The following is a 27,519-nucleotide window of genomic DNA, read 5'->3' as shown; positions in this document are numbered from 1 at the left end:
GTTCTAAAAAATATATATTTTAATTTATTATAATAAGATATTTAATAGATATTATTAAATGTTTTTAATCATTAAATCTAAAATTTATTATTAAATTATATATATTTTTTATCTTTATATATTTTAATTATTAAATAATATATCATATTTATATTATTTTAATAATATTTATTTATTTAATTTAAATATATTAACACTATTTAATATTCTTATATTTTTATATTTTTTTTTTTTACATTAAAAATAAATTTTCAACTTAATTTTATTTTTACACATCAAATAACTTATATATATTAACTAGCTGAGTAAAAAGAAATTTAATAATAAAAATATTATTTTTAAATAATTTTTTTATATATTATTTTTTATTAAATCCTTTTAAGCAATCTTTATAAATTTATTCTTTAAAATCAATTTTTTTAAATATTCTATATACTTCTTATTTATGAATATTCTTTCATTTTTTGCTTTACGAATTATTTTTTATATTCTTTATCATTTTTAATTTAAAGGAAAACTTGATATAAATAAACATTAGTTTTTTATTCCAATTACTTTTAAGAAGAAATTAGGAAATTTTTTAAGCTTCTATATTATTTTTTATAGTATTTTCATTTTAATATAATATAATATCTTATTATTTTTTACAAAAAATAATAATATATATAATTGTTTATTTTTCCTTTAATTTTTTTTAAAATACTCAATTAAAAAAAGATAATAAGCATTTTTTCTCGCCTTTTTAATTTTTTTTTTTTTTTAAATTACTTAATAAATTAATAAAAAAATAAAAATAAAATATATATTCATATATTCTTATTTTTAATTAAAAATACTTTACTTTATAACAATTATAAGTGTAAAAAAAAAAGTTAAGTTAAGTTAAAACTAAAATAATATAATAAATTTTATTTTATAGTTAAAGAATTTAGTATTATTATTGAAACTTCTTTTATTAATTTATTGGATTTTTTATAAAAAATTAAAGATTTTATCATTAATATTCGCTATTATATAATAATATTTAAACATTATTTATTGTATATGTATTTTTTATAAAAATTAAATTTATTTGATAATTTTTTTGAAATTTATTTAAAAGTAATTATTATATTGTTCATAATGGAATTTTCGAATTTACATTATAACATTATTTCTTATTTATTATTACCAAGTATTTATAAATATTTCTTTTTATAAGGTTTAAGGATAATGCTTCTTTTGCTTCATTATTCTTTAATAGTGTTTAAAGCATATTACATTAATTTAATCTGTAAATTTTTTCATAATAATATTTATTTTTTCATCATTTTACATATAGTTTTAGATTCTTTTTGAATTTATATTCTGCATAAATACTCATGTAGTAAAAATTTATTATATGTAATAATAATTTTATCTAAAATATAGTATTATTGGGTTTTATATGTTTTTATTGAAAAAATGTATATATTAAGTTACTATTTTGCCTTTTTGATTTTGAGATTATTCTTGAGTGTATATTTCGTATTTTATTATATTTATTTTTAGAGGGTTATCAAACAAAAATATAAAGTTTTACTTTGTCATTGTTTGGAAATAAATTCATATATATAAAATTATTGAATTTAATTTCATTAGTTTTTGTTAAGATAAACTTATTGATTAAATTAATAATATTATTTATGTTTTAAAAGAATTTAAAATAAAAAAATTATATATATAATGTAAAAATTAAAATTATAGATATATAAGTTTTTATTTTTTTTATAAATGAATAATATTACATTTAATAAATTAATTTTTAATTATTTATTAGAAATGTTTTTTTGTTTTAATATATTAATTTTTTCTAATAAAAAAATAAATTATTTTTTTATATAAATAAATTTTTATTTAAGTTATATATATTTTTATTTTATAATTTATTATATTATTGATTTTTATTTTTAATAAATTAAATTAAATTAATTATATAAAAAAATGTTAATATAATTTTAACAAAAATAATTATATTATAAAAATAGTTTCATTATCAATTTACAAAAGAAAATATTAAAAATATGATTATTATAGCGTGTTTTAATAAGTTTGAAAATATATTTTGAAATAAAATAAAAAAAAAAAATTAAAATTTATTATAATAATAAATAATTTTTGGTTTATATTTATAAAAAACAAATTTAGGTAAATTAAGAAAAAATATAATCATTATAATATAATAAAAAAAGTAATAAAGGAAAAAATTTATAATATAAAAATTAATAAATAAAAACGATAAATATAAAAACAATATATAAAAAATAATAATAACAATAGTATTTATTTTAATAACATTTTTTTATTTTTTTATTACATTTTTTCAAATTCTTTAAATTCTTAAATTATTAAGCATAATTATTTTAAATATTAATTTTTTTTTTATTTTGTGTTGTTTGAAACATTTAGAAATATTAATTTTTATTTATTATATTATAAATTTCATTTATTTTTCTTTTTTATTTTATTTATTTAATTATATATATATATATAATTTTATATATATTTTTATACTATCATATTATTTTATTTTTTTTATTTTTTATTATGTTTTATTTTATATAATTATTTAATAAATTAATAGAAAAACAAAAGAATTATCAAAGAATATATAATATAATTATTTAAAAAATAATCAATTTTATTAAATAATATATTTATTATACATATTATAAAACATTTAATAATATTAATAATGGGTGCAGCTAATACTGAATTAAGATAAAATTAATAAAACGCTCCTATGTGTAATGCTCGTTTACGTTAGAACTTAAAAAGATACCATGGGTTACTTTAAATAAAATTAAAAGTTCCTATTTATGATTCATTTTCTTTATCTTTAGTATATTCTCCTGGTGTAGGAGCTAGTTGCTTAGAAATATAAAAAGATTATAATAATATATATAAATATACAAATTTAGGTCTTTTTTATTTAAACATATATTTATAAAATATTTATACATATATTTATAAATTTATAAAATATTTATATATATTTTATATAGGTAATGCATTAGCTTTAGTTACTGATGGAACTGATTATCATGCTTTTGAAACTAATAAATGGCATATAGATGCTGCTATTCCTTAATTAGAGGCTAATTGCTTATTTTATAAGATACATACAAATATAGATGCTTATCCTTTCGTTATTAACATAAATAAATGCCAAAATATTGAAGATTTTATAGAGGCTTTTACTAGTTTAAGCTCTTCTTATGTCGGAGTTGAGCTTTTTAATGTAAAAGAAGAACGAAGTTTGTAAATATAAGATATTTTATCGAAGAGAAATGACGTTTCTTTACTTATTTTCGGTTCTCATTAAAGAAACTATATTAGATAGTTGTTAAAAAAAAATGGTTTAGATAAGGAATTGCCTTGTGGGTTTATTTCTTCAATTATTTTAAGAGGATGTATGGATTGTGTTGTGAAGGGGTTTGTTCCAAATAGCTTAATAGAGCATGTTTTTGAGAAAATAATGGAAAATAAGGAAGCTTTAAATAATAAAACTAAATTAACAGTAATTTTATAGAAAGTTTGTGTGGAATTTTTACATGCAAATAATATTTTTACACCTATTTATACAAAAGAGAGTGTTATTGCAAGATTTAAGAATTATTTCTTTGAAGGAAATAAAGCCTGGATTTAAAGATGGCCTAATGATTTTCATTTAATAGGACATTCTCATGAATAAAACTCCCTGGCTTTACACGCCAGGTTTTAGGGAATGATTAAGACTTAATCGAAGATCAAAATGAAAAGTTTGGATGATGTATTTGAGTTGATTTAGTAAGCCTCATATGAGGCTATTGAAGACGAGATATTATTATAGCCTAGTTTAGTTAGAGAATTGACTTTTAAAAGCAATTGGGCTGCTATTATTAGCAATGGCACAGCTGTTCTAGGTTTCGGAGATATTGGGGCAGGAGCTGGTTTACCTGTAATGGAAGGAAAGAGTTGTATTTTTAAATAATTAGGAGGAGTAGACCTAGTTCCGATATGTATTTAGGAAAAAGATCCTAAGAAATTAATTAATATTATTGAAAGAATTGCACCGGTCTTTAGTGCCATTAATTTAGAAGATATAAAAGCTCCAGAATGTTTCGAAATTGAAAATACACTCAAATAAAGACTAGATATTCCTGTTTTTCATGATGATTAGCATGGAACAGCTATTGTTACACTTGCTGCAGTATTAAATTGCTTAAGATTAACAGGAAAAAAAGCCGAAAATATTAAATTAATTGTAAATGGAGGAGGGGCAGCTGGATTATCTATAAGTAATTTTTTTTTTTATTTTTTTTATTTTTATTTTTTAAAAAGCTACTTTATTACTTGGTATTGGAATAAAAAATATCATCATATGTGATACAAAAGGTTCTATATATAAAAATAGACCTATTAATATGAATAAACAGAAAGATGAACTTGCTGAATTGACGAATCCTTAAAATGTAATAGGTAGCTTAGAAGAATGTGTTAAGAAATCTGATGTTTTTATAGGTGTTTCGGCTGCAAAAGCCTTTAAACCTGAATGGGTAAAGACTATGAATGAAAAAAGTATGATTTTAGCAATGGCAAATCCAGAACCGGAGATAATGCCTGCAGATGCAAAAAAAGAAGGTGCATATATAGTTGGTACAGGAAGATCAGATTTTAAAAATCAAGTTAATAACTCATTAGCATTCCCTGGTATTTTTAGAGCAGCATTAGATGTAAGAGCGAAAGAAATTAATTTAGAAATGAAAATGGCAGCAGCATAAGCTATTTCATAATTAATACCAGATTATGAACTATCTCCAGATAATATTATACCAAGTAGTCTAGATACAAGGGTACCAATTGCAGTAGCAAAAGCAGTCGCAGAATCAGCTATGAAAACTGGAGTGGCAAGAATTAAATGTGATTTGTAGGAAATTGAAGAGAATATTAGAAATTTTATTTTAGAAAGAAATCTTAGAGGTATAAATTCAAAAATTTGATTTATAAACATGTATATTTATATTTATCTATAAATATGAATAAATCATAAATATATTTATATATATTTTATCAAAAAAAATATTTATATATATAAATTTATATATATATATATATATAATTTTATTTTATTTATATATATTTAAAATATAATTAAATAACTATTTTTTTTTAATTTTTATGAAATCTTTTATATATTTTTAATAATAAATTTTTTATAATATTTTATATAATAATTCAACGCTTCAAAAATAATATGGAAGCAAAAGATAAAACAGATAATGCTATATTTAAGCTTAATTATTAAGAATGATATTAAGGAGTTATTAAAGGTTTATCAAAGTTTTCTTTAGTAGATGGTATAGGATAGCTTTCTTCTTCTAATTCAGAAACAACTCTTTCAATATATGCAGCTTTAGCAGAATCTAAATTAAAAACTCTGAAGAATCTAGCCATAAAATCTAAATCTACCCAATTAAAAATACTTTATTAAGGCCAATTTCTTCTTCCAGTAAGCCAATTTTCAGTTTCTCCTTTTCTTACAATACCTTATATTTCTGTCATTGTTATTTATTCTTTTTCATTAGGATTTTCCGGATTAGGATTTAATTCTATTTAAAATAAAGAAAAAAAAGAATAAATAAATAAAAGAAATTATACATGTATAAAAATCAGTATAAAATTAAGATTCATCAAGATCCTAGATAAGATAAATAATATATAAATATAAATATAAATATAAATATAAATATAAATATAAATATAAATATAAATATATATATATATATATATATATTTATATATATGTTTATATATATATATTCATTTTTTTTTATATCAATTATTTTTTTTTATTTACTAATTATGGTGCTATTTCACTTCCTAATTCTACACTCTTTTAATGTTCAAGTGCTACCCAACCTATGTTAACAAAAATAACATGTTCTACCGGTAACACTTCTTTTATTTAAGGTCTATGATTTAATCTTTTTACAGCTGTAACGAATGGAGCAAAAACTAAAAATCCTTCTTTTCCATCTCTTTTTCTACGTACGAAAAATCTTTCATCTTTAAAATAACCTCTTATTCTTACTTATTTGAATTCCCAGTCTTTTATATTATTATCTATTAACCATGGATAAATCAATGCTTCTTCTCCTTATAAATAATAAGGTTCTTAATTAGACAGATTTTTATATACATTTTTCCACTATTCGTTCAGATTAAAATATTTTGTAACATGATAAAATGTATTGTAAGCAGTAATTATTCCAATAGATCCTAAAAATAATTATCCAGCTGGATTAGATAACATATACCTTAATCTGTTGATTCTGTTAAATAAATACATACCTTTTTAAATATTTATTTTAGTGAAAAATTTTAATTTATTTTTTTAGAAAATCAAAAAATATTAATAAATTATATATAATAAAAGATTAAAAAATAATAATAACTAATTAAAAAATATTAAATTTATTTTTTAGAAATGTTTTTATAAAATAAAAATTATAGTTAATAAAGAAAATAAATAATATATATATTTATATATATATATATATATATATATATTAATATTTTAATTAATATATATATTTATATTTCTAAAATAATTTAAATATATATATTAGTTTTTTTTTGATTATTTATTTTTTATTAATTAATATTATTTTAATTAATTTAATTTTTTTATATAATATATAATTATTAAAAATATTATTTTTTTATTAATTTTTAATAATTTATTAAATATTTTATTATTATTTATAATGATTTTTTTGCAAATTTTTAATTTATTATGATATATTAATTACAATTTAAAAAATAAATTATTAATTAAATTTTTTTATTAATTTAATTTTTTCAATTAAAATTTTTAATATTTAAAATTATTACTAATTATTTTTACTTTTTTTTAATTAATATATTTAAATTACATATGTTCAAACAAAATTAATAATTATAATTTTTTTAAATCAAAATAATAATATATTTAATAAAATGAATATTTAAAAATAATAATTAACTTTATAAGACTAAAAACTTTTAAATTAATTAAAATCATAAAATTTTAAATAATGCGGAAAATCTTAAACTTAATTTATAGAAAATATATAATAATAATATATCCCTTTGTCTCCATTTAAAAAAAATATATAATAACAATAATAGCAAAATAATCATTTTTTAACTATGACAATTGAAATAGGTGAAGATTAAAAAGAAATTCTAGATATTTATGAAAATGATAATCCATATTAAAAAGCAATAGTTTTTTGCTAATAGCATAATTTAAATGAATAAGCAATAAAAACACTAGCATAGAATATAGAAAATAATATATTGACAGTTTTATAAGAAAGAAAATAAATATAATTGTAATAAAATATTAAAATAAATAATTATATATGTAACAAATAAATAAATAATGAAAATTAATCAAATCTAAACTATTAAAATAATTAATAATAAAATGGTTTAATAAATTAAAGAGTTTAAAATACATTAAATTCTAAAGACATATTTAAATTTGAAGATAAAAATAATAATATTATCAATGATAAAAATTATGTTAATAATTAAAATAATAATAAAAATAATAATAATAATAAAAATAATAATTATAATAATAACAATGATAAAAATAATATTAATATTAATCAATTAAACAAAATAAAAGATCAATAAGATATATTTGAAAGATTATATTAGGAAGTTTTTTTTTTATAAATAATTTTTATTTTATTTCTTAATTTTAATAAATATAGGCTAAATTAAGAGAAAAAAAATATTAAAATTATAGTTAAGAAAATAAATTAAATATAAGTTTGAGCAATAAAAATATAACATAAGATTTTTAATAAAAAAAAATGATAATCCTGGAGAAGAAATATATTAAAGAGGATAATAACAAAAATAAAAATTGGAAAAAAAAATAGAAAAAATTAAAGCCGAATAAAATTAAAAAATGTAAAAAGAATTAACATTCAAACCTAAAATTTAATAAAACTAATAATATTAAGTATAATTTATATAAATATATGATTATTTATATAATTATAATATATAATATTTTATATTTATAAATATTTTATCATATTTTACTTATAATTTATTTTATAATAAGAATATTCAATAAAGATAATAATTTTAATCTACAGAAGACTATTTATTAAGGAAAGGATAATCAACAAAATAAAAATTAGAATTTTAAAGAAACACTTAATTATAAATGTAAGATTTAAATTGTACTTTTAAACCTGAAATAAATAAAATGTATATTTTATTTTATAAAATATAATTTTTTGTTAATATATGTATTTATTTTATATACCATTTTAGGAGCAATTATATTTGTTAATTAAAAAAAGAACATAATCCACATATTAGTAATAGATTTTAGGAATTATATGCTGAAAATTATTTAAGATAATAAAGAAAAAAATCTTATTAATAGTAAATATTTTTAATAAAATATATTAATAATTTTATATTTATTTAGAGAATAAGTTGAATATTCATTTTAACCTAAAATTTGCCTTTATTAATAATCTTAAAAAGTATAAGAATCATAAATATCTTTTATAGATAGAATGATGTAAAAATCCTATGAATAATAAAGAAGAATTTAAGAGTATTTTTTTTAAAAAAAAAGTAGTTTATTTATGTAAAAAAAGATAAAAATTAAAATAAATTGGAGATTAATAAAATTAATCTACTTTTAAACCTAATATAGGAAGAGATCCTTTATATGTATTATATGTAATAATATTATAATTTTTTTAAAAAATAATATAGAGAGATATAGGAAATTAGACAATTTGGGATTATTTATATAATAAAAAAGAAGAGAAGTAAATAAAATAGATGCATTTATTAGAAAAGATGTAGAAATAATAATAAAGCTAACCAATAGTATCGGATAGATCAAACTAAATATTAGAACAAGTCAAAAAAGATAAAATTTAAACGATTTTTAATTTATTAGATAGTGATTAAGATGGGTAAATTACATATGAAAAAATTGATTTTTCGTAGCTTTCGAATGATCTATAATAGTTTTATAGACCTTTATTTTATGGAATGCAATAGAATAATTTATAGTTGAATTATGAGAGCTTTTTTTAAATTTCGGAAAAACTTTTGAATTAATTAACTATTTATTAAAGAGATAATTTATTACATAATTTTAAAGAAAAATGGGATAATAAAAAATCAGAATATAATAATTTTCTTTTTAAACCTTAAATTAACGATATTTCTTAAAAATTAGCGAAAAAAAGAAGTTATTAAAAATTTGAAGGAATTTATAAACATGGATTAGAAACTATATAAGTATTTTTATTTTATTTTTAAAAAAATATATTATATGTTATTTATATATATCTTATTTTTATTTTTTTTTATATTTTTTTTATAATTTTTTTTTATATATATATTTTTGTAATATATTTTTTTTTATTATTTGTTTTTATTCAATTTTTTTATTTTTATTTTTGAAAAATGTTTTTTTATTTTTAGAATAAAGAAAATAAAATATTTGAAGAATAATAAAAATTAATTTAATAAGAATTAAATCGATGCTCATTTAAACCTTAATTGTATTAACCTTTAAAAATATATAGTTTTACTTAAGAAAATTAAAATGATGATTAGAATGATTTTTATAAAATTAATTGTAATCATTATGAAGATTCTTAATAATATTAAAATTGAATTATTTATAAATTTTTTCTATTTTTTTTTTTATTATTACAAATTTTATATAATTTTTATTTTTTATTTTAACTTATTGTTTTTTTTTAGATATTAAAAAAAATGAAATATTTCAAAGTATTTATTTAATATTTTTATATATAAAATAAAAAAATATTTTTAGATTTAAGGAATTTCGCATTTATTAAATTAAAATGAAAAAAAATATTTAGATAATTTAGAATTAAGCGGAATCGATACAATAGAAGATTACATTAATTATAAACATAAAGAATAACATTAAGAATTTATAATAGAAAAGGAAAGTTTAAATAAAATTGAAAATATAATTTAATAAATAATGAATGAATTATAAAAACCTTTAAATAGTATTTTTAACTTAATGTTTAATATTTTTTCAAAAAAAAAAAAAAAATATTTTTTAAAAAATAGAATTTTTATATTAAAATGAAAAAGAAAGTTAATATATATAATATTTTTCATAATATTCTTAAAATTAACAAATAAGATAATAATAAGATGAAATAAATACATTTATTGAATATGGAAAAATAACATAAATATGTAAAAAAAATATATATAAAAATATCAATGCATATTATATTTAAAGATGGTATTTATGGAATAGGAAAAACAACACTTTGTATGCATTATTTAGTAAAAAATTAATTTAAAAAAGATACAAAAAGCCTATTTGTAGACTTTCAGAATTAATTTTTAATTGAAAGATTTATGCAAATAAAAGATGAGTAAGAAATAGATTTAGATAAAATAATTTTAAAGGTAATTAGCACAGAAGAAGAAGGATTATTATATATAAAAAATTTGGTTGAATATTTAAAAATAAATAAACAAATAAATTTAGTTGTTTTAGATGGGATTATATTAAAATTATTAAGTTATAATTCAAATAAATAATTCCAGAAAATAAATGAGATTACATCGATTTTAATTGAAATAAAAGAATTTTTAAAAGTAAATAATATAGCTCTTATTTATACAAATACAGTAAACTTAAATATTTAATAAAATAATACAAAATATAATTTATATTTGAATCCAAATTTTGAGCATAGTATATATTATGTTTTAATATTTTAAAAAAAATATAAAAAAAAATAGGTTTTGTATTATGTAATTTTACAGATAATCATTTATACATGCAAAAATCGTAAAATAATAAAAACTACATTATCCCATTAAAATTAATAAATACAGCATAAAAAATAATTAATAAACGTATATAATATATTATAACTAAAACAGGACTAGAAATGATAATTATAATAAAATGATGATTTATTTTAGATATTAAAAAAAAAAATATATTTAAAATATTAAAAAACATAAATTAAAAAAGAAATATAAATAATATCATTTTATTAAAATTAATATATAGAAAAAAATATAATAAAAAATTAAGAAAAATCATAATAAGTAATATATATAAATTTATATATATATATATATTATTTTTTTATAAATTTATATATATTTTATTCATTTAACCAATTCTTAATTTTATTAATTATTTTTTCTTAAAATAGCATCTTATCTTTAATTATTTTCTATTTATTCTTTAGCTTTTTATGCCTGATTAACAGCATTCATAGACAAAAGCTATAAATCTTCCCTAAAAGAACTATCACTTTTTATTGGTTTTTATTCGTGTAATAATTTGAGAGGTAGACCCTATCTATAATCCCAATATCTAACTTCATCAAATTCTATATGTGACATATATGACCCAAAAACATTGCTTATAGTTATATTGTTTTCTTAAATTATTCCTTGGAAATAATCAGAAGGTTTATTTTTCACTTTCGCGAGTTCTATCTATGCGAAAATATTGTTTTTAATATCTTTGAAAATTAAAATACCATTTGTTTCGATTTTCATTGTCCCGAAAAAAATTCCTGAATAATTTTCTTCTCCGAAATTATAAATTATTTTTTATATTACATTATTTTTATCATCTAGAAATTCCACAGTCCGAACTCCTTTATTTTTTAAAGTCAAAGAATTTAATCCAGCCTTAGTCTCGTACACATAATATCCATAACACCTAAAACCCTTTCCTATACATAAATAATAAGTTATAGGGGGGTGATGGCTAATTTATTCACAATAAACAGCAGTCCCATCTCTATAATATGCCTAAAAAGTCTCCCCCAAAACAGGATTTAGTGGTTTAAGGAAAGTACAATTTACAAAAAAATTAGCTATAGTAGCTGTTATTACATATTTAAGTCTCTCTGCATTATTTAATATTTATACGGCTTTCCCTAAATATATGGGAAAAAAACAAGTACCTCTAGCTACCCTTTCTAATGCGCTTTAAGCAACCGAACATTTTATTGGAAATGAAACCTTAGTTAAATTTAAATCACCAGATAATAATTTTTTACCTATTTCTTATATTACGTGTTAACCTACTGATCTTATTGTAGTCACCATTTAGCTATTTAAACAACTTTTACCACCGGATTTATCAGATTATTTACTACGAGGAGGCTAGTCGACGTATCTTATTAATTTTAAAGATAGTATTTCGTCGATTATTTGTTATTTCGATAAGTCTGTGTGAGGGACTTCCTCATTAATAAAATATTATAGGCTGGTTTTTTAGTTCATTTTTTTTTTTGGTTATTTGGTTTTTTATATTTTTATTTTATTAAAAAAAAAAAAAAAGTTTATTTCGAATATTTTATAATTTATTTTTAAATATTTTTTTTTTAGGATTTTTTTTTTTAAATTATTTTTTAAATTTTTTATAATTGTTAAATAAAAAAAAATTAATATTTTAAAAAATAATTTTTTAACGAAAAAAAAATAAAAAAAATGCAAAAAATTTTTTAAGAAGAAGAAAACGAAAAAATTTTTGAATTTTCAGAAGAAAAACCGAAAAAAGTAAATATTTCCCCAAAAAAATAAAGTGTTTCTTAATGGGAATAAGAAGAAGATTACAAATTTAAAGATTTGAGAACTTTTGGTACTAGTTTAAATACTTTTACAAGTAAGAAAGAGGAAATTAAAAAAGATTATTAAATCAAACGTTATTTTTATACAAATTAAACTAAAAAATAATTCATATTTAGTCTATCCCCTATCAAATAAAAAGAATAAAAATCCTAAAAAGAGTTTAAAATTAACCTTATTGATTAGTTATTATTATTTAATAGATAATAATAAAACCATATTGAGCCAAAAACTGTCAAAAGAAAATTAGATAATATTATTAAAATCCCCAAAATATATAAAAATTAACATTTTATTAAAAAACAAGTCCCAAACATAGAAAATCTTGAAATAATAAGTGAAAGAATATTTGAAAAAGAGCAAAAAAATTGACATTTTAAGCAATTTTCTTCATAAAAAACTACACATAAAAATTACATAAATATTCAAAAAAAATAAAAGTAAAATATTCCAAAAATTTAAGATGAGGTTAAAGGGTTTTCGCCAATATAAATATGGAATTTTACTCGTTAAAAGGAAATAATAATACAGTAAGAAAAAATAAACAAAAAAAAAGAAAAAAATGAGATTTATTTTTTAGGAGAAAAAAAGAAAGGTTTTTAACCAAATATACATATATAAGGTTAATAAATAAGTTTTTTTTAACCAAAAAGTGATATTTAGGAAAATAATATAAATGATAATTTTAGAAATATAAAAAGTGCAAATATTTTATTTTAAAAAAATAAAGAATCGTAATTATATGGAGAATTTTAAAAAAGTAATTAATTATTTTTCATACTAACAAACGAAATAAATGAATTAAAAGGTAATAATATAGTCTAAAGTTCAAAAAATGGCATTAAACTTGTTCTTAATAATTAATTAATTAATCATTCACCTGTAAAAAGTAAGAAAAAAATAATTAAAATTCCTAATTAAAAATTATTGTGAAAAAATAGTATGATATTTATATAAATTTTATTTTTTGTATAAATAAAATTAAAAATAAATAAATTTATATTTATATATATATTTATAATTTTATTTAATATAAAAAATTAAATTATATATATATTAATATTTTCAATATTATGTATACATAAGATAATATTTTATAATTTGTATATAAAATATTTTGCTTTTTATTTTAATATTTTAATAGTATAAAAAAAAAATTTACTTTTTTTTATAAATAATTAAATAATATAATATTTTAATTAAATATATGCACAAAATTATCAATTAAAAAAAAAAAAATTTAAAAATAAATATTAATTAAAAATTTTATATTTTTTTTATTAAAAATAAAAACAAAAAACGTAATACATTAATAAAAAATATAAACATTTGTATATTAAATGAGTGTATAAGTAGCAGTAAGAGTTCGCCCTTTTAATTAACGAGAAATAGAATTAGGATCTGAATTATGTATTAAAATGTAAAATAACTAAACTTAATTATTAAACATCGAAGATAATAAAAAAAATCGGGATTTTAATTATGATTTTTCATTTTGGTCTCATTCAGAATACAATACAAATGAAGAAGGATTAGTAAATATATATATATATAAATAAATATATATATATATATATTTATAAAAATAAATTTATATATTTATATATTTATATTATTTACAATATATTATAAAATTTATATATAATAATATTTAATTTTTTTAAGTATATAGCCCAAAATGAAAAATATGCAGATTAAAGAAAGGTATATGATCTTGTAGGTTCTTAGATGTTAGATAATGCTTGGTAAGGCTATCATTGTTGTTTATTAGCATATGGTTAAACTGGTGCTGGTAAAAGTTATTCAATGGTAGGATATAATCCTAATAGAGGAATTGTTCCAATTATTTGTGAGGAAATATTTAAAAGAATCGAAAAAAGTTAATATAATAATGAAGAATATGAAGTAAGTGTTTCTATGTTAGAAATATACAATGAGAAAGTACAAGACTTATTAATTCCTATAAATAAGAGAGTATCAGGAGGATTAAGGATTCGTGAAAACAATACAATAGGATTTTATGTAGAAAACTTAACAAAATATCCAGTTAAAAGTTATGAATAAATTGAATAGAAAATGGAAGAAGGTTCTAAACATAGAACTATAGCATCAACTTAAATGAATGCATCATCATCAAGGGCACATACTATTATAACTGTTGAATTTAGAAAAAGATAAGAAATAGATGGAAGAAAAACAGAAAAATTCTCAATGATTAATTTAGTTGATTTAGCAGGATCAGAAAAAGTAGGCAAAACAGGAGCTTAAGGAGATAGATTAAAAGAAGCAGGACAAATCAATAAAAGTTTACATATATTAGGTAATTAAAAATTTAAATAAATATAAAAAATATAAAATAATTTAATCTTATAATAAATAAAATAAATTATATATATTATATATATATATATTATATATATTTATATATATATATATATATATATATTTATATACATATATTTAATTAGGTTTAGTTATTTCTACATTAGCAGAAATCGAAAGTGGTAATAATAAAATAAAAGTTCCTTATAGAGATTCTTGTTTAACTAAAATATTATGTAATGCTCTTGGTGGCAATTCGAAAACATTAATGATATGTGCTATTTCTCCATCTTTTGATAATTACTAAGAGACCCTATCTACATTAAGGTATGCTGATTAGGCTAAGAAAATTAAAAATAAGGCTGTAGTTAATGAAAGTGCAGTTGATAAACTAATAAGGTAATTAAAGCAAGAAAACATGATCTTAAAAACTACTATTTAGGAACTTAGGAATAAAATGAGTATTTTATTAAATTTTTTTTTTTATAATTTTTTAATTATTAAAGATAATAACCCTAATTCAAGTTATAAAGAAGTAGAAGATTTAGAAGATTAATTAAAGGCAATGGATGATTTAATGAATGATATGTAAAAAACACATTAGGAGAGGCTGTTTTAATACGAATAAGATGATAATAAAGAACAAAAAGAGAATATTGATTTGCAAAATACAGTTCATTTGACTAATTTAAATGAAGATCCGATTTTAAATAATAAAATTATATATAGTTTAGATAAAGAATATACATATGTAGGTAGAAAAAATGCAATCCCTCTACCTGATATTGTGTTAGGAAGTATGGGAATAAAAGAAAAGCATGCTATTTTTTAAAAAATTAATAATGAAATTTATCTTAAACCATACAATGGTAATTGTTAAGATTATATTCATGTAAATGGAAATAAAGTAGGAGAAAAAATTAGACTTTTTAATAATGATAGAATAATTTTTGGCACAAATTCTACTTTTCTAATAATTATTCCAGGCGAATAAGATAGAAACAATGGCAAAATAATACCTAAAGATATAGATTGGGAATTCGCTTAAGATGAAATATCAAAAAATATAGAATTAAATAATAATTAAGAGTAATAACAATATGAAAAAGATATAAAAGAATAACGTAAAATAATAAAAAATTATATCTATATAAAAAATAAAATGTTAAAATAAATAAATATATTTATATATATATATTAGTAATGCTTAAAAAATATTAATATTTTTATTTGTAATATCTAAATATAAATAAATGTATATTTTTATAAATTTATATATAAATATTTTAATTTTTATATATAAATATATATTTAAATAGTTTCAAATAAATTTAAGGATATAGAAACTAAACTTAATTCTGAAAAATAAGAAAATTAAGATAAAATAGATTTTTAAAAATAATTATATGAAATTAAAATAAATCAACTCTCAGATAAATTGAGAGAAGTAATTTAAAATAAAAAAATAATTAAATAAAAAATAGGAATCGTAAAAATAAAAATTAGAAAAAGAAAAACATGAAGCTGAATAGTAAATGAAGGAAATTATTTCGAAACTGGAAGCAGAACGTATCCAAAAGCAACTTGAAAGAGAAAAAGAAAAGAAAAAACTTTAAGACGAAGAACAATTACGTGTATATAAATTAAAATAAAAAGAAATAATACAATAAAGATTAAGAAAAGCACTACCGAAAATATAAGAAGTTGGTTTCATAGCTAAAGAATTAAAAAGAGAAATACAATTTTCAACAAAAATAATTTATAATTACACCGAGCCAGGTGAAATAGAACTATAAGAGTAACGTTTGAAAAAGAATATATAAATTTTAGTCAAAAATATTGAAGAAGGTACTGAATATGTATGGGATTTAGAAAAGTTTTCAAATAGATATTATATTATAAAAGGTTTATTAGATAGATATTTTGAATCTAATAAGATAGTCGTATATATATATATAAATATATAATTATATATATATTTAATTATATAGATATATAATTTATTTTTAATAGAAATTATAAAAAAATGAAGACCCGTTTTGGGATCCACCTGAATCTTTAATGATAGGTTAAAGTTTCTTGAAATTAATGGGGTTATCTTATGCTTTAGATAGTCGAAGTAATTTAAATTTAATAGGTGATAATGGTTAGTGTGGAAATTTAAGTGTAGGATTAATTCCTTGTAGTATAGATGGAAGTATAAATTATGAAAACGATAATTATAATGATGATTTATAGATAGAAGATCCAAATGATCTTTTAAATAAAAGAATGGATTTTAAAGTTATAATTACAGAAGCGTAAATAACTGAAAATTTATATTAAAATATATATGTGGAATATTATTTGATGAACTCAAAAGGAATAATTAATAAATTCAAGACAAAAATTATCGAAGAAAGATGTAAAAATCCAATATTTAATTATGAGTAATAGCATACTTATACAGACATTGATATTAAAATTATTAAGTATTTAAGTAATAATACGTTATAATTTAAAGTATATGGTTAACCAGATTTTTTAAAATAAGATGTAAAAAAAGAAGAGAAAAAAATTGAATGTGATGATAATTAAATTAATAAAAAAAGTGATAAATAAGAATAATAAGGTTATAAGTAAATAGATGATATATAAAGTTTATAAAAAAAATAGTAATAGTAAATATAATAATAATAATAATAATAATAATAATAATAATAATAATAATAATAATAAAATTAATAATAAAATTAATAATAATATTCATAATTTTAATAATAAAAAAATATAGGTAATTAATATTTATCAATATTTTATTGTATTTTTTATTTTAGTCTTTGATGTTAATAATATTAAAGTATAATAAAATATAATAAATAATGAATTGTAAAAAAATAAAAATTAAATTTCTAAAGATTTATAATAAAATAAAGATTAATAATTCTATGCAAATACGCAATAAGATGATAAAAAAGAATGCAGTATAAAAATAAAAAATTAAAAATATAAAAAATTGATTTTTTTTTAACTTTTTTTAAAAAAATAGATATTTATTGATAGTATTTAAAATAAATAATTAAAACTTTTTTTTTAACAATTAAAGGCATAAAAATTAAAAAATTTAAATATTATATTCAAATACTTATATTTTTTAAAAAATCATTATACTAAATTTTTATTAAAAATATAATCTCATTTTATATAAATAATATATTAAAATAAATATTTATATGAAATTATATAATTCAGTTATAATTTAATAAATATTATATATACATATATATATAATTTTTTATAAAATATTCTTTTTAAAAAGAAGAATATTTCAAGCTAAATATTCACTCACATCATCCTGAGTTAACTAAATATTCTCCATATTATCATTAACCTAACAAATTACTTTATTTTCTTTTTTAGCTCTACACAATAAAGTTGCTTATTATCCTTTATGTTCTCCAGTTAAAATTAATACTTTTTCTCCTAATTTGGGAATAAATGTTTCTATTTCTTTTTCTCTAAGATCTTCAAGGTATATTCCGTTATTTGTAATTGCAAAAAATGAAAAATTATCAATAACATCTTTAATTATAACTTTTTAATTATAAAATTCTGAATTTCTATATTTTTTGCTGATTATTCTAACTCTAATATTATTTTGAACCCATTTTAATTTTTTAAGTTTTTTTTTTTTTTTTTTACTTTAAACTTTTTTTAGTTTTTTTTTGATTTTTATTACCATTTTATTATCGATTTTTAATTTTTCCCCACTTTTTAATTCGACGATTATTTCTTTAGTTTCCTCGTTTATTTTTGTGACAATTCCTTTCAAGTCTTTATGTTTACCACTTATTATTTATACATTTTCATTTATATTAAATGGATTATTTTTATCTATTAACTTCTCACCAATATAATTATAATTCTTCCCAGTTTAACTTACTAATTGTTTTTTTTATTTAAAGGGTCAGCACCTAAACCTAATTTAGCATTTCGAGGAATAAATTCAATTGGTTTTATTATTTAACCCTTTATTCCTATTCCTGATTTCTCATTAAATCCCATTTTCTATATTAAGTATTTCCCGAATGTATCTACAGGTCTCATATCATATGTTAATTAATCTATATCTTCTACTACTTATATTTTGTGTCTATTTTATAAAGGAATATTCTATACAAATTAATTTTCATTATCCATTTTTTGTATATATAATTGTGTCACTTTAATATTTTTTAATAATTATTTTAAATAGAAATAGATATTTTAAAAATAATAATTTCTATATTTAATTTTTTAATAAATAATAAATAAAAAAAACGAAAATAAAAAACACAAAAACATTTGTAATAAATTTTTTTAAAATATCAATTAGCAATAGATTATATTTCTTCTTTTGATAATTAATTAAAAATAGGTAAAGAAACAGAACTATAAGTTTTAATATTAATTTATCTAACTTTTTCAAACAAGTTTTTGTTTTGGACTAAATGAGGAACAGCATTATAGATAGAATGTATAACATTTTTAACAATATCTGGTATATTCATATTAGTTCTAGCAACTTTTATAGTACTATATATAATAAAATAGAAAAATAAAAATATTAAATATTATACTAAACTGGTCCATTACCCATAGAAAAGTAAGTATAATTAGTTAAACTATTTAAATAAGCTTAATAATCTTATCCAAATTATTAATCAAAAGGAGCAGGCACTTTGGATGAATTAATAGGATAAGGAATTCTAATATGAAAATAGAAAATAAATATATATTTATATATATATATATATATATATATTTATATATTTTTATATTTATATATTTATATATTTATTTGTATATACTTTTTTCTCTAATAAAATACTTTTCCTGTCGGTTTTCTAATTAAATCATAAATAGTATAATCTACAAAAAACATATCATATGAATAAAAAAGTTTAAGTTTATCTTTATAAGTTGGGTATTTTTTATCTATTTTTGAATATCCAATTATTTTTTCTATACAAGGAATATCTAAATCTTTTATTTTTTCTTTATAGTCTCTTTATGGATCTTTTGAAAATATACAAAATCTTGTATTATAATTTTTTCCATAAATTGGTACAGGTAACGAACTATATTTTTTTTATAATTTAAATAAAAAATATTTTACATTTATAATGGTCTTATTGAATAATTTTCAGGTATTTAAGATAAGATAATCTCTATATAAATAAAATCATCTTATAAGTCCAAAAGATTGTTAGTTTATTTTGATTTTGTGTAGAAATTGATGAGTTCTTTAGCTGCTTTTTTTATCAAATTTTTATCTAATTTTATATGCTTGATTGAACTTTTTCTTAGTTTTTAATATTTAGCATTTTCTTGAGATACATATAAAGAATAATCCTTTATTAAAGGATTTACTATTGTTTTTTTTATTTTTTTGGTTTTATTAGGAAGAAGAGTTTTCATTACTGTTTATTTTTGTATTTGTTTTTTCTTTATTTCAAAACTTTCGTTTTATTCTTTATTGTTTTAGTTAATTTGTTTGGGCATTTTTAATTATTTTTTTACTTGTTTTTTAATTTTCATTTTATTTTTATTTTTATTTTTATTTTTATATTATTACAAATTTAGCACTTTATTAAATAAAAATTATTAACTTATATTTTTTCTTTTTTATTAAATTTAGTTTAAAAAATTATTATAATTAATATATGTATACTAGTTATTAGTTTTTTAAATACTTTTTATATAAAATATAATTAACTTTTAAAAAAATATATTTTCCATTTTTATTTCTTTAGTTAAAAATTAATAAATATTTTTAGTTTCTTTTCTACTTAATTGATTAATATTTTTTATGATTTATAATAAAACTAAAATAATCAGAACATAATAATTTAATTATAATTATAAATATATATATCCATTCTTAAATTTAATCTAATTTTTTATTAAAACATATTTAGCAATTAATTTAGAAATTATAATAATTCTTCGCACCAGAATATATACTTTATTTAACTTTAGGTCTTTGTACACTTGTCTAAGTTTTTAAACTTTTTAAATGTATATTTTAAAATTTAAGTTATACCGTAAATATAATTTAATATTAAAGGATTAAAATCTTATTCAATTCAATTCAATTCAATAAGATTAGTTATTTGTTTATTTTTAACTGATATTCTATATGTAATTAGCTTTTTAAAAAATAAAGAAGAAATTAGAATGTTTATAGTTTTTTTATATAAGAAAAAAAATAATTGTGTAGTTATAATTTATTATATAAAAATATTAAAAAAAATAGGATTTATTGTCATAAATTATATCTTTTTAAATTTATATATAAAAAAAATAAACAAAAAAATTCAAATTATAAATAAATACTCTATTTAAAATATATAAAACTTATATAAATTCATATATAAATAAAAATGCATAAATATAAGGTTTTATAAAAATTATAATAAAAAAATATTTAAAAACATGAATATACCAATGAATAGAATAATTTAAAAATTTAATAAGAATTAGATATTTTTAATTAAAATTATTCGTAAGAAATTTATTCAGTTTAAAATCTTTATAAAAAGTATAATTAATTAAAATAAAAATTAATACAAATAAAATTAATTAATTGTAGTTAGTGTTAAAATAATTATAAAAAATTGTTAATTAAATCTTAATAAAAAAGGAATTTGATATTAATAAAAGATATATATATGTAATTTGAACAATTTAAAAAAATTATTTAATGTTATAAATTAAAAAAAAAAAATCTAATTTTCAAATAATTAAAAAATATTGTATATTACTTATATTACTATTATATAAATAACAAAAAAAAAAAAAGGATTATAAAATATATAAAAAAATTATGATTCAATTTTTTTTACAATTTTATGATAAAATTAATAAATAGTATTTTTATTATATAATTTATTAAAAAAAAAAAATTATTATAATATTAAAAAAAAAAAAAAAATTATTCAAAATTTATCAAAATTTTATGTAAAAAATATATAATATATAATGGCAAATAATATATAATTATAATATTTTTAAATATAAAATATTATATTAATTATAATATATATATATATATATATATTTATATATATATATATATATATATATATATATGTTTTAATATATTTTTTTTATTTTTCAAAATTGATGAAATTAAATTTATTATTAATATTTTTTTTATCATTTAAATAAAAAATAAATTAATAATAAATTCAATTTCTTGTTTTTTTTAATAATTTTTTATAATTAGACTCAATTTTAAAGAATTTTTATGAATAGATTCATATAGTTTATATCTGCATTATTTTAAAGTTCGTTTTCAATTAATGCTTAACTAAACTAATTTTTAAAAGTTAATTGTTATGATTTTCTGCAATTATTTTAAATAATCTATTTAAGTAAAAAACAATGATTTTTTTAAGTAGATTAGAATTTTTTTTAATATTCCTCTATTTTTTATTGTTATAATTCTTCAGTTTCGATTAAATTCTGGTTTTTGAACAAGTCATTTGTAATTTGGTTTCTTTTTTTTTTTTTTTAATCACATTTTGAAAGGATTTAATTTTATTTATTTTTTTTAGGTAATTTTCTAACATGACAAAGTATAAAAGTATTATTTTAAATTGTTTCAGGATTATTTAAACATTGATTATTTAATATTACAGCATGCATTCTATATACAAAATTATCCTTTTATAAATTATTTCTTTAACATTATTCTGCTGAAGCTACTATGTAAGTTACCAAAGGTTTTCCTTTTGGTAAATCAGTAGTAAAATTCATTTTTTTCCTAATGATTTAAAAAAAAATTATACAAATATGTATTTATATATATATATATATATAAATATATATTTATTTAATTTATATATTCATTTATATAAATATATAAATATTTAAATATTAAATTTTTTTTTAATTATTATATGTCAACATTTTTCTATTATATGATTGATTTTAATTTAAATAAAAATTTTTTATATAATTTTATTAAATTTATTTATATATAAAATTATAAACACCATCTGTATTTTTTTTTAAAACTAACTCGAGGAAACCCAAAAGATGAGCCTATACAAGTTCCTTCCACATAATATATTTGTCCGTCTTTTATATATATTCATTTATATACATATATAATAAATATTGTTATTTTTATCTAATAAAATATTATATATTTGTATACTCTCTGGAGATGTATAAATATTTTCTGGGTGTGTTTTTTATGGAAAAGTTTATAACTAAAATTATTAGCAATATTTATCTTTATTTTAAAGGATATAAGCATAATCTTCTCCTATATATTTATAAATTTAAAAAAATATTAATTATTGATTTTATTTTTAGTATATTCTTTTTTTGTTTTTTATTTTTTTAAAATATTTACCTTTAAGCCATTTATTTTAAAAATCAAATTAACGTAATTTTTATTACTATTGCATAATTTTTTAATTTATTTTATATTTATTATATAAATAACTAAATTATATCACTCTTTTTCCTTTAATTTTAATATTTGTGGAAGATTTATTTTTACTAAAAATTATGATATGCTTTTTCTATTTTTTTTACTTTAATTTTATTAAATAATTATAAAAAAAAAAAATATTAAATAATAAATAATAAAATAAAAATAAAAATATATAAAATATAGTTAAATATATTACATATATATATATATATATATATTTATATATATATTTATTTATATATTTATTTTATTTAAAAAAATAATTCTTTTTTTGAATTAATCTAATATTTTTATTTATATCTATAATGAAGTGTTTTTTTATTTTATGTCAAATAAAATTAACTTCTATTAAATATACAGAATTTTATATACTTATATTTACTTTTTTTATAGCCTTTTTTTATGTCAAAAAATATTATTTCTTTTTTTTCTTATTTTATATTGATGTTTGTATATTTATTTTTTTTTGAAATAGAAAATTGTATAAGTTAACCAATAATATTAAATATGTAAATTAATGAATATTCTGTATATTTTGCAGCTATAATGTATTTTAGTAATTAAAATATTATAATTTATATATTTTATTCTGTGTTTTTTAATTTTTTTTATTCTTTTTAAAATTTATAAATAAAAAAATAAAAAAATAATAAATAAATATAATAAAATAAAATAATTTATTATTTTTAAAATAAATAAATACTATAATTATAAGAGACACAATTCAAAAAAAAAAGATTTTTTTGAAATTAATTTTTTAAAAAAATAAAAATAATGCAATAATAACACGATGACTCCTAAAAAGACTAACGAATATATTTCGGTTCATTAGAAGAGCAAGAAAGACAGCGTTTATTAATCGAAGAAAAAGATACCCAAAAAACCTCTTAGCAATAACCACAAGCAAACATTCAATAATAATCTCAAAATTCTTAAAAAAATATTGAAATTCTTGAATTAAATGATTTTTCTTAAGAAGCAATAAAACGTCATTAAGAAAATATGCGAAAATTAGAATTAAAAAAAAATCAACTTAAATGACTGTTCCTACAAATGATAAAGATGTTAAAAATAGATTAAGGTAATTAGGTTAACCAATATGTTATTTTGGGGAAAATAATGTTGATAGACGAGAAAGATTAAAAAGAATTTAAGCCGAATATATAATGTAACATGGTGAATTACCTACATTTATAAAGACTGAGGAGAAATAGAAATAAAATGAAGAAAATGAGCATTTTTATTACCCAGGAATAAAAGAACTGAAAGAAATAAGGGAATTCATATCCGAATATTCATTAAAAAAAGCCGCTTTGAGGGTATATAAATCTAAGATTTTCCGTATGGACGAAGATCCTTTAATTGAGGAAAAAAAGCAGATCGCAAGTATAAATAGAGCAATGAAATTCGATGTTTGTATGTCTTAATTTGCCGATTCTTCGACTGTATCAAGAGGTTCATTTAATCTAGACTGCAATTTTATTGCTACTGCGGGAGGGAGTGGAGTATCGAAAATATGGAGAGTACCCTAATGTGATTTAGTATCAAGATTAGAAGGTCATTTAAGTAAAGTGCATGACATTTAATGGAATCCTGCTTTTTAAGGAACCTAAGAAGGAGGAAATTACGGAGTTTTAGCAACTTGTTCAAGTGATACTAATATTAGGCTATGGAGTTTTGATGACTAGAGGGAATTATAAAAAAGTGTAGTTTTATCTGGACATGAAAATCGAGTAAATAGACTAAGTTTTCATTAAACCGGAAAATATATTATATCAACTTCTCATGATAATACATTTAGGTTTTGGGATATAGAAAAATAAAAGGAAATATATACATAAACTGGATATACTAAGCCAGTATATGCTAATGCTTTACATCCAGACGGGTCTTTGCTTTTTGCAGGAGATTTAAGTGGATATGGGATGATTTGGGATTTGAGAACCGGAAGGGGTATTTTACCGTTATTTGGACATCATGTAAAGGGGATTTTATGTGCGGATTTTTCAGAAAATGGGTTTTAATTAGTAACAGGAAGTGATGATAATACTTTAAGAGTTTTCGATATAAGAAGAAAGGCATGTATGCATGTTTTACCAGGGCATTTAAAATTGGTGTCAGATGTTAAATTTTAAAAGGGAGGTAGTAATTATTTTGTTAGTGTAAGTTATGATAATACATTAAAATTGTGGAATGCAAAAGATTTTTCACTGGCTAAAACTTATAAGTCACATGAATCAAAAATTACTTCTGTAAGTTTAGATTATGCTTAGAAATATTTTGCGACAACTTCTTTAGATAGAAAATGGATGTTATGGGAAGTAAAAGATTTTTGAGATTTAATAATTCATTTTTAATTATATAAAAAATAAATATAAAAATATAAAAATATAAAAATATAAAAAAAAAAATATATATATATAATTATATATAAATATTTAATATTTAATATTTAATATTTAATATATTTATAAAAATTTATATATTAAATATATATATAAAAAATATTTATAAATCTATTTATGTTTATATAATCGAATTTATATTAAATATATTTATTTAACTATATATATATTTTGTATATTATTATTTTTTTTAATATTTCTTTTAATATAAATACATTATTTTATAACAAATATATAGAAATATTTAATAATTTAATAGCTTTTTATAAAAAATACTATTTTTTTTTCTCTTAAATTAAAACATAAAATTATTTGCATATATTGAATAATTCAAATATATAAATTATAATTTTTGATATGATATTGAAATATTTTTTTAATATTATTTTATTTTTATATATATTTTTTTATTTTTTATTTTATATATATTACATTTATCAATTTAATAATATAAAATAATAATTTATATTATATTTATTAAAATTATTAAAATAAAATATTATTTTTAAGTAATAAAATCAATAATATATTAATAAATATTATTTTTTATTTAGTATAATTTTTATAAAAAAAAAATCAATAACAAAACACTTTTAGAAAATTTTTACTATCTTATTTTTTTGTTCATAGATTATTTTTAAAAAAAATATTTAAAATATAACAAAAAAGAAAAATATTGGAAAAAGAAATATATATATATATATATATTTAATTTTTAAAATAAGTCATTAAATATTAAAAACTTTTAATTTTTTTGAAAAAAAAAATATATTTAATTTAATTAAATATTGATGAATAAAAGTTAATAACTTTTAATTAATATTTTGCCTACATTAATAAGTAAAAAATAAATAATCATCGTATTAAAAATTTAAATTAGATTAAAATTTATTATAAAATTATATTCATAGAATATTAATATCTAACTAAAAATAATTTATTCAATTTTATAGATAAATATATATAAAAATTAATCTAAAATATTGAATATGCTTATTATAAAGTAATGCGAAGTAACATAAAAATTATTTTTATAATATTTATAAAAAAATTAAACAAATTATTTATTTTATTTATTTATTAAAATAAATTTAAAAATATAAAACACTTTTTTTAATAAAAAAATATAAAATAATTTAATGAATTAAAATAAAATGCTTTATATCTAAGAAATTTAATTAATAAAAAAAATTATTTTAATTTAATAAATAAAAAATAAAAATAAATTTGAATAATAATAAAATGAAAAAAAATATCATAAAAAAATATTTAATATTTGAATTATATTTAATTTATGTTTATATTTGATAAAATATATTCAAAAATAAAAAAAGTAATTAAAATAAAAAAAATATGTGTTTATAAACAATTTGTATTATAAAATATAATATGAAAAAAAAATATTTTACATATTAAAAAAAAATGTAATTTTATATAAATAAAAAAAAAATATTATATAAAAAAATTAATAGATATATATAAATAAATATATATATATAAAAATAAATATATATATAAATATATATATAAATTTGCTTTTATACAAAATATTTATTTAATTATATTTATTTGTTTTTTATTTTTTATCATTTTTATAAATATTTTTTAATTTTTTTATATATAAAGTTT

General features: G+C 16.5%; 7 protein-coding genes across 7 annotated transcripts, besides 76 other annotated features; 3 read left to right on the top strand and 4 right to left on the bottom strand. All coding sequences in view use genetic code 6, as the record gives it.

Moving 5' to 3' along the window:
* Positions 1-130: 130 nt before the first annotated feature.
* Positions 131-192: a microsatellite.
* A 135-nt stretch (positions 193-327) lies between these two features.
* Positions 328-366: a microsatellite.
* A 1,449-nt stretch (positions 367-1,815) lies between these two features.
* Positions 1,816-1,869: a microsatellite.
* Positions 1,868-1,933: a microsatellite.
* Positions 1,934-2,193: 260 nt separating this feature from the next.
* Positions 2,194-2,254: a microsatellite.
* Positions 2,255-2,298: 44 nt separating this feature from the next.
* Positions 2,299-2,342: a microsatellite.
* Positions 2,343-2,537: 195 nt separating this feature from the next.
* Positions 2,538-2,577: a microsatellite.
* A 136-nt stretch (positions 2,578-2,713) lies between these two features.
* On the top strand, positions 2,714-5,000 carry IMG5_195910 (malate dehydrogenase, putative; the record flags this gene model as incomplete). Its single annotated transcript, XM_004024270.1, has 3 exons — positions 2,714-2,939; positions 3,024-4,298; positions 4,342-5,000. The coding sequence occupies 3 exons, from the start codon at positions 2,714-2,716 to the stop codon at positions 4,998-5,000; spliced, it is 2,160 nt and encodes a 719-aa protein (XP_004024319.1).
* Positions 2,948-2,990: a microsatellite.
* Positions 2,948-2,992: a microsatellite.
* Positions 2,949-3,009: a microsatellite.
* Positions 2,957-3,022: a microsatellite.
* Positions 2,959-3,009: a microsatellite.
* Positions 2,961-3,020: a microsatellite.
* Positions 4,303-4,335: a microsatellite.
* A 79-nt stretch (positions 5,001-5,079) lies between the features above and the next one.
* Positions 5,080-5,118: a microsatellite.
* Positions 5,119-5,181: 63 nt separating this feature from the next.
* Positions 5,182-5,234: a microsatellite.
* A 1-nt stretch (position 5,235) lies between these two features.
* On the bottom strand, positions 5,236-6,393 carry IMG5_195900 (hypothetical protein; the record flags this gene model as incomplete). Its single annotated transcript, XM_004024269.1, has 3 exons — positions 5,858-6,393; positions 5,659-5,698; positions 5,236-5,609 (listed from the first exon to the last, which is right to left on the bottom strand). Exons 1-3 carry the CDS (start codon positions 6,347-6,349, stop codon positions 5,236-5,238), a joined length of 906 nt encoding a protein of 301 aa, XP_004024318.1. The 5' UTR covers positions 6,350-6,393.
* Positions 5,618-5,651: a microsatellite.
* Positions 5,708-5,804: a microsatellite.
* Positions 5,715-5,820: a microsatellite.
* Positions 6,394-6,532: 139 nt separating the features above from the next.
* Positions 6,533-6,570: a microsatellite.
* Positions 6,571-6,827: 257 nt separating this feature from the next.
* Positions 6,828-6,862: a microsatellite.
* Positions 6,863-7,571: 709 nt separating this feature from the next.
* Positions 7,572-7,659: a microsatellite.
* Positions 7,660-8,034: 375 nt separating this feature from the next.
* Positions 8,035-8,088: a microsatellite.
* Positions 8,056-8,098: a microsatellite.
* Positions 8,099-9,379: 1,281 nt separating this feature from the next.
* Positions 9,380-9,441: a microsatellite.
* Positions 9,389-9,431: a microsatellite.
* Positions 9,393-9,472: a microsatellite.
* Positions 9,473-9,714: 242 nt separating this feature from the next.
* Positions 9,715-9,782: a microsatellite.
* A 1,373-nt stretch (positions 9,783-11,155) lies between these two features.
* Positions 11,156-11,212: a microsatellite.
* A 2-nt stretch (positions 11,213-11,214) lies between these two features.
* On the bottom strand, positions 11,215-12,348 carry IMG5_195890 (hypothetical protein; the record flags this gene model as incomplete). The annotated part of the gene is made up of 1 exon (XM_004024268.1): positions 11,215-12,348. One exon carries the CDS (start codon positions 12,346-12,348, stop codon positions 11,215-11,217), a length of 1,134 nt encoding a protein of 377 aa, XP_004024317.1.
* Positions 12,333-12,374: a microsatellite.
* A 57-nt stretch (positions 12,375-12,431) lies between these two features.
* Positions 12,432-12,487: a microsatellite.
* Positions 12,488-12,503: 16 nt separating this feature from the next.
* Positions 12,504-12,536: a microsatellite.
* Positions 12,537-14,103: 1,567 nt separating this feature from the next.
* On the top strand, positions 14,104-18,054 carry IMG5_195880 (kinesin motor domain protein; the record flags this gene model as incomplete). The annotated part of the gene is made up of 8 exons (XM_004024267.1): positions 14,104-14,228; positions 14,359-15,013; positions 15,162-15,476; positions 15,522-16,139; positions 16,335-16,462; positions 16,500-16,958; positions 17,029-17,419; positions 18,044-18,054. Exons 1-8 carry the CDS (start codon positions 14,112-14,114, stop codon positions 18,052-18,054), a joined length of 2,694 nt encoding a protein of 897 aa, XP_004024316.1. The 5' UTR covers positions 14,104-14,111.
* Positions 14,230-14,267: a microsatellite.
* Positions 14,233-14,306: a microsatellite.
* Positions 15,081-15,153: a microsatellite.
* Positions 16,960-17,013: a microsatellite.
* Positions 16,960-17,016: a microsatellite.
* Positions 16,985-17,029: a microsatellite.
* Positions 17,682-17,778: a microsatellite.
* Positions 17,983-18,012: a microsatellite.
* Positions 18,055-18,670: 616 nt separating the features above from the next.
* Positions 18,671-18,721: a microsatellite.
* Positions 18,722-19,361: 640 nt separating this feature from the next.
* On the bottom strand, positions 19,362-20,454 carry IMG5_195870 (hypothetical protein; the record flags this gene model as incomplete). Its single annotated transcript, XM_004024265.1, has 4 exons — positions 19,362-19,569; positions 19,614-19,742; positions 19,845-20,114; positions 20,153-20,454. The coding sequence occupies 4 exons, from the start codon at positions 20,452-20,454 to the stop codon at positions 19,362-19,364; spliced, it is 909 nt and encodes a 302-aa protein (XP_004024312.1).
* Positions 19,765-19,830: a microsatellite.
* Positions 19,765-19,843: a microsatellite.
* Positions 19,766-19,834: a microsatellite.
* An 82-nt stretch (positions 20,455-20,536) lies between the features above and the next one.
* Positions 20,537-20,600: a microsatellite.
* Positions 20,561-20,603: a microsatellite.
* Positions 20,604-21,581: 978 nt separating this feature from the next.
* Positions 21,582-21,622: a microsatellite.
* A 290-nt stretch (positions 21,623-21,912) lies between these two features.
* Positions 21,913-21,975: a microsatellite.
* A 27-nt stretch (positions 21,976-22,002) lies between these two features.
* Positions 22,003-22,128: a microsatellite.
* Positions 22,058-22,126: a microsatellite.
* Positions 22,071-22,128: a microsatellite.
* Positions 22,129-22,266: 138 nt separating this feature from the next.
* Positions 22,267-23,456, bottom strand: IMG5_195860 (hypothetical protein; the record flags this gene model as incomplete). The annotated part of the gene is made up of 3 exons (XM_004024253.1): positions 22,267-22,804; positions 23,037-23,121; positions 23,201-23,456. The coding sequence occupies 3 exons, from the start codon at positions 23,454-23,456 to the stop codon at positions 22,267-22,269; spliced, it is 879 nt and encodes a 292-aa protein (XP_004024300.1).
* Positions 22,841-22,910: a microsatellite.
* A 138-nt stretch (positions 23,457-23,594) lies between the features above and the next one.
* Positions 23,595-23,663: a microsatellite.
* Positions 23,625-23,665: a microsatellite.
* Positions 23,666-23,672: 7 nt separating this feature from the next.
* Positions 23,673-23,727: a microsatellite.
* Positions 23,682-23,731: a microsatellite.
* Positions 23,689-23,739: a microsatellite.
* Positions 23,740-24,104: 365 nt separating this feature from the next.
* Positions 24,105-24,153: a microsatellite.
* Positions 24,112-24,161: a microsatellite.
* Positions 24,114-24,161: a microsatellite.
* A 361-nt stretch (positions 24,162-24,522) lies between these two features.
* On the top strand, positions 24,523-25,821 carry IMG5_195850 (u4 u6 small nuclear ribonucleoprotein, putative; the record flags this gene model as incomplete). The annotated part of the gene is made up of 1 exon (XM_004024243.1): positions 24,523-25,821. One exon carries the CDS (start codon positions 24,523-24,525, stop codon positions 25,819-25,821), a length of 1,299 nt encoding a protein of 432 aa, XP_004024290.1.
* Positions 25,822-25,844: 23 nt separating this feature from the next.
* Positions 25,845-25,904: a microsatellite.
* Positions 25,845-25,923: a microsatellite.
* Positions 25,849-25,900: a microsatellite.
* Positions 25,894-26,001: a microsatellite.
* Positions 25,919-25,951: a microsatellite.
* Positions 25,936-25,989: a microsatellite.
* Positions 26,002-26,023: 22 nt separating the features above from the next.
* Positions 26,024-26,061: a microsatellite.
* Positions 26,062-26,259: 198 nt separating this feature from the next.
* Positions 26,260-26,306: a microsatellite.
* Positions 26,264-26,296: a microsatellite.
* A 782-nt stretch (positions 26,307-27,088) lies between the features above and the next one.
* Positions 27,089-27,144: a microsatellite.
* Positions 27,145-27,277: 133 nt separating this feature from the next.
* Positions 27,278-27,349: a microsatellite.
* Positions 27,321-27,377: a microsatellite.
* Positions 27,322-27,407: a microsatellite.
* Positions 27,323-27,419: a microsatellite.
* Positions 27,363-27,419: a microsatellite.
* Positions 27,363-27,422: a microsatellite.
* Positions 27,423-27,519: the final 97 nt, after the last annotated feature.

This window comes from Ichthyophthirius multifiliis (genome assembly GCF_000220395.1).
Source record: "Ichthyophthirius multifiliis unplaced genomic scaffold scaff_1120509251399, whole genome shotgun sequence".
NCBI classification, from domain to species: domain Eukaryota; phylum Ciliophora; class Oligohymenophorea; order Hymenostomatida; genus Ichthyophthirius; species Ichthyophthirius multifiliis.
Note: the sequence above shows the minus strand (reverse complement) of the source record. Positions and strands in the feature narration are given on the sequence as shown.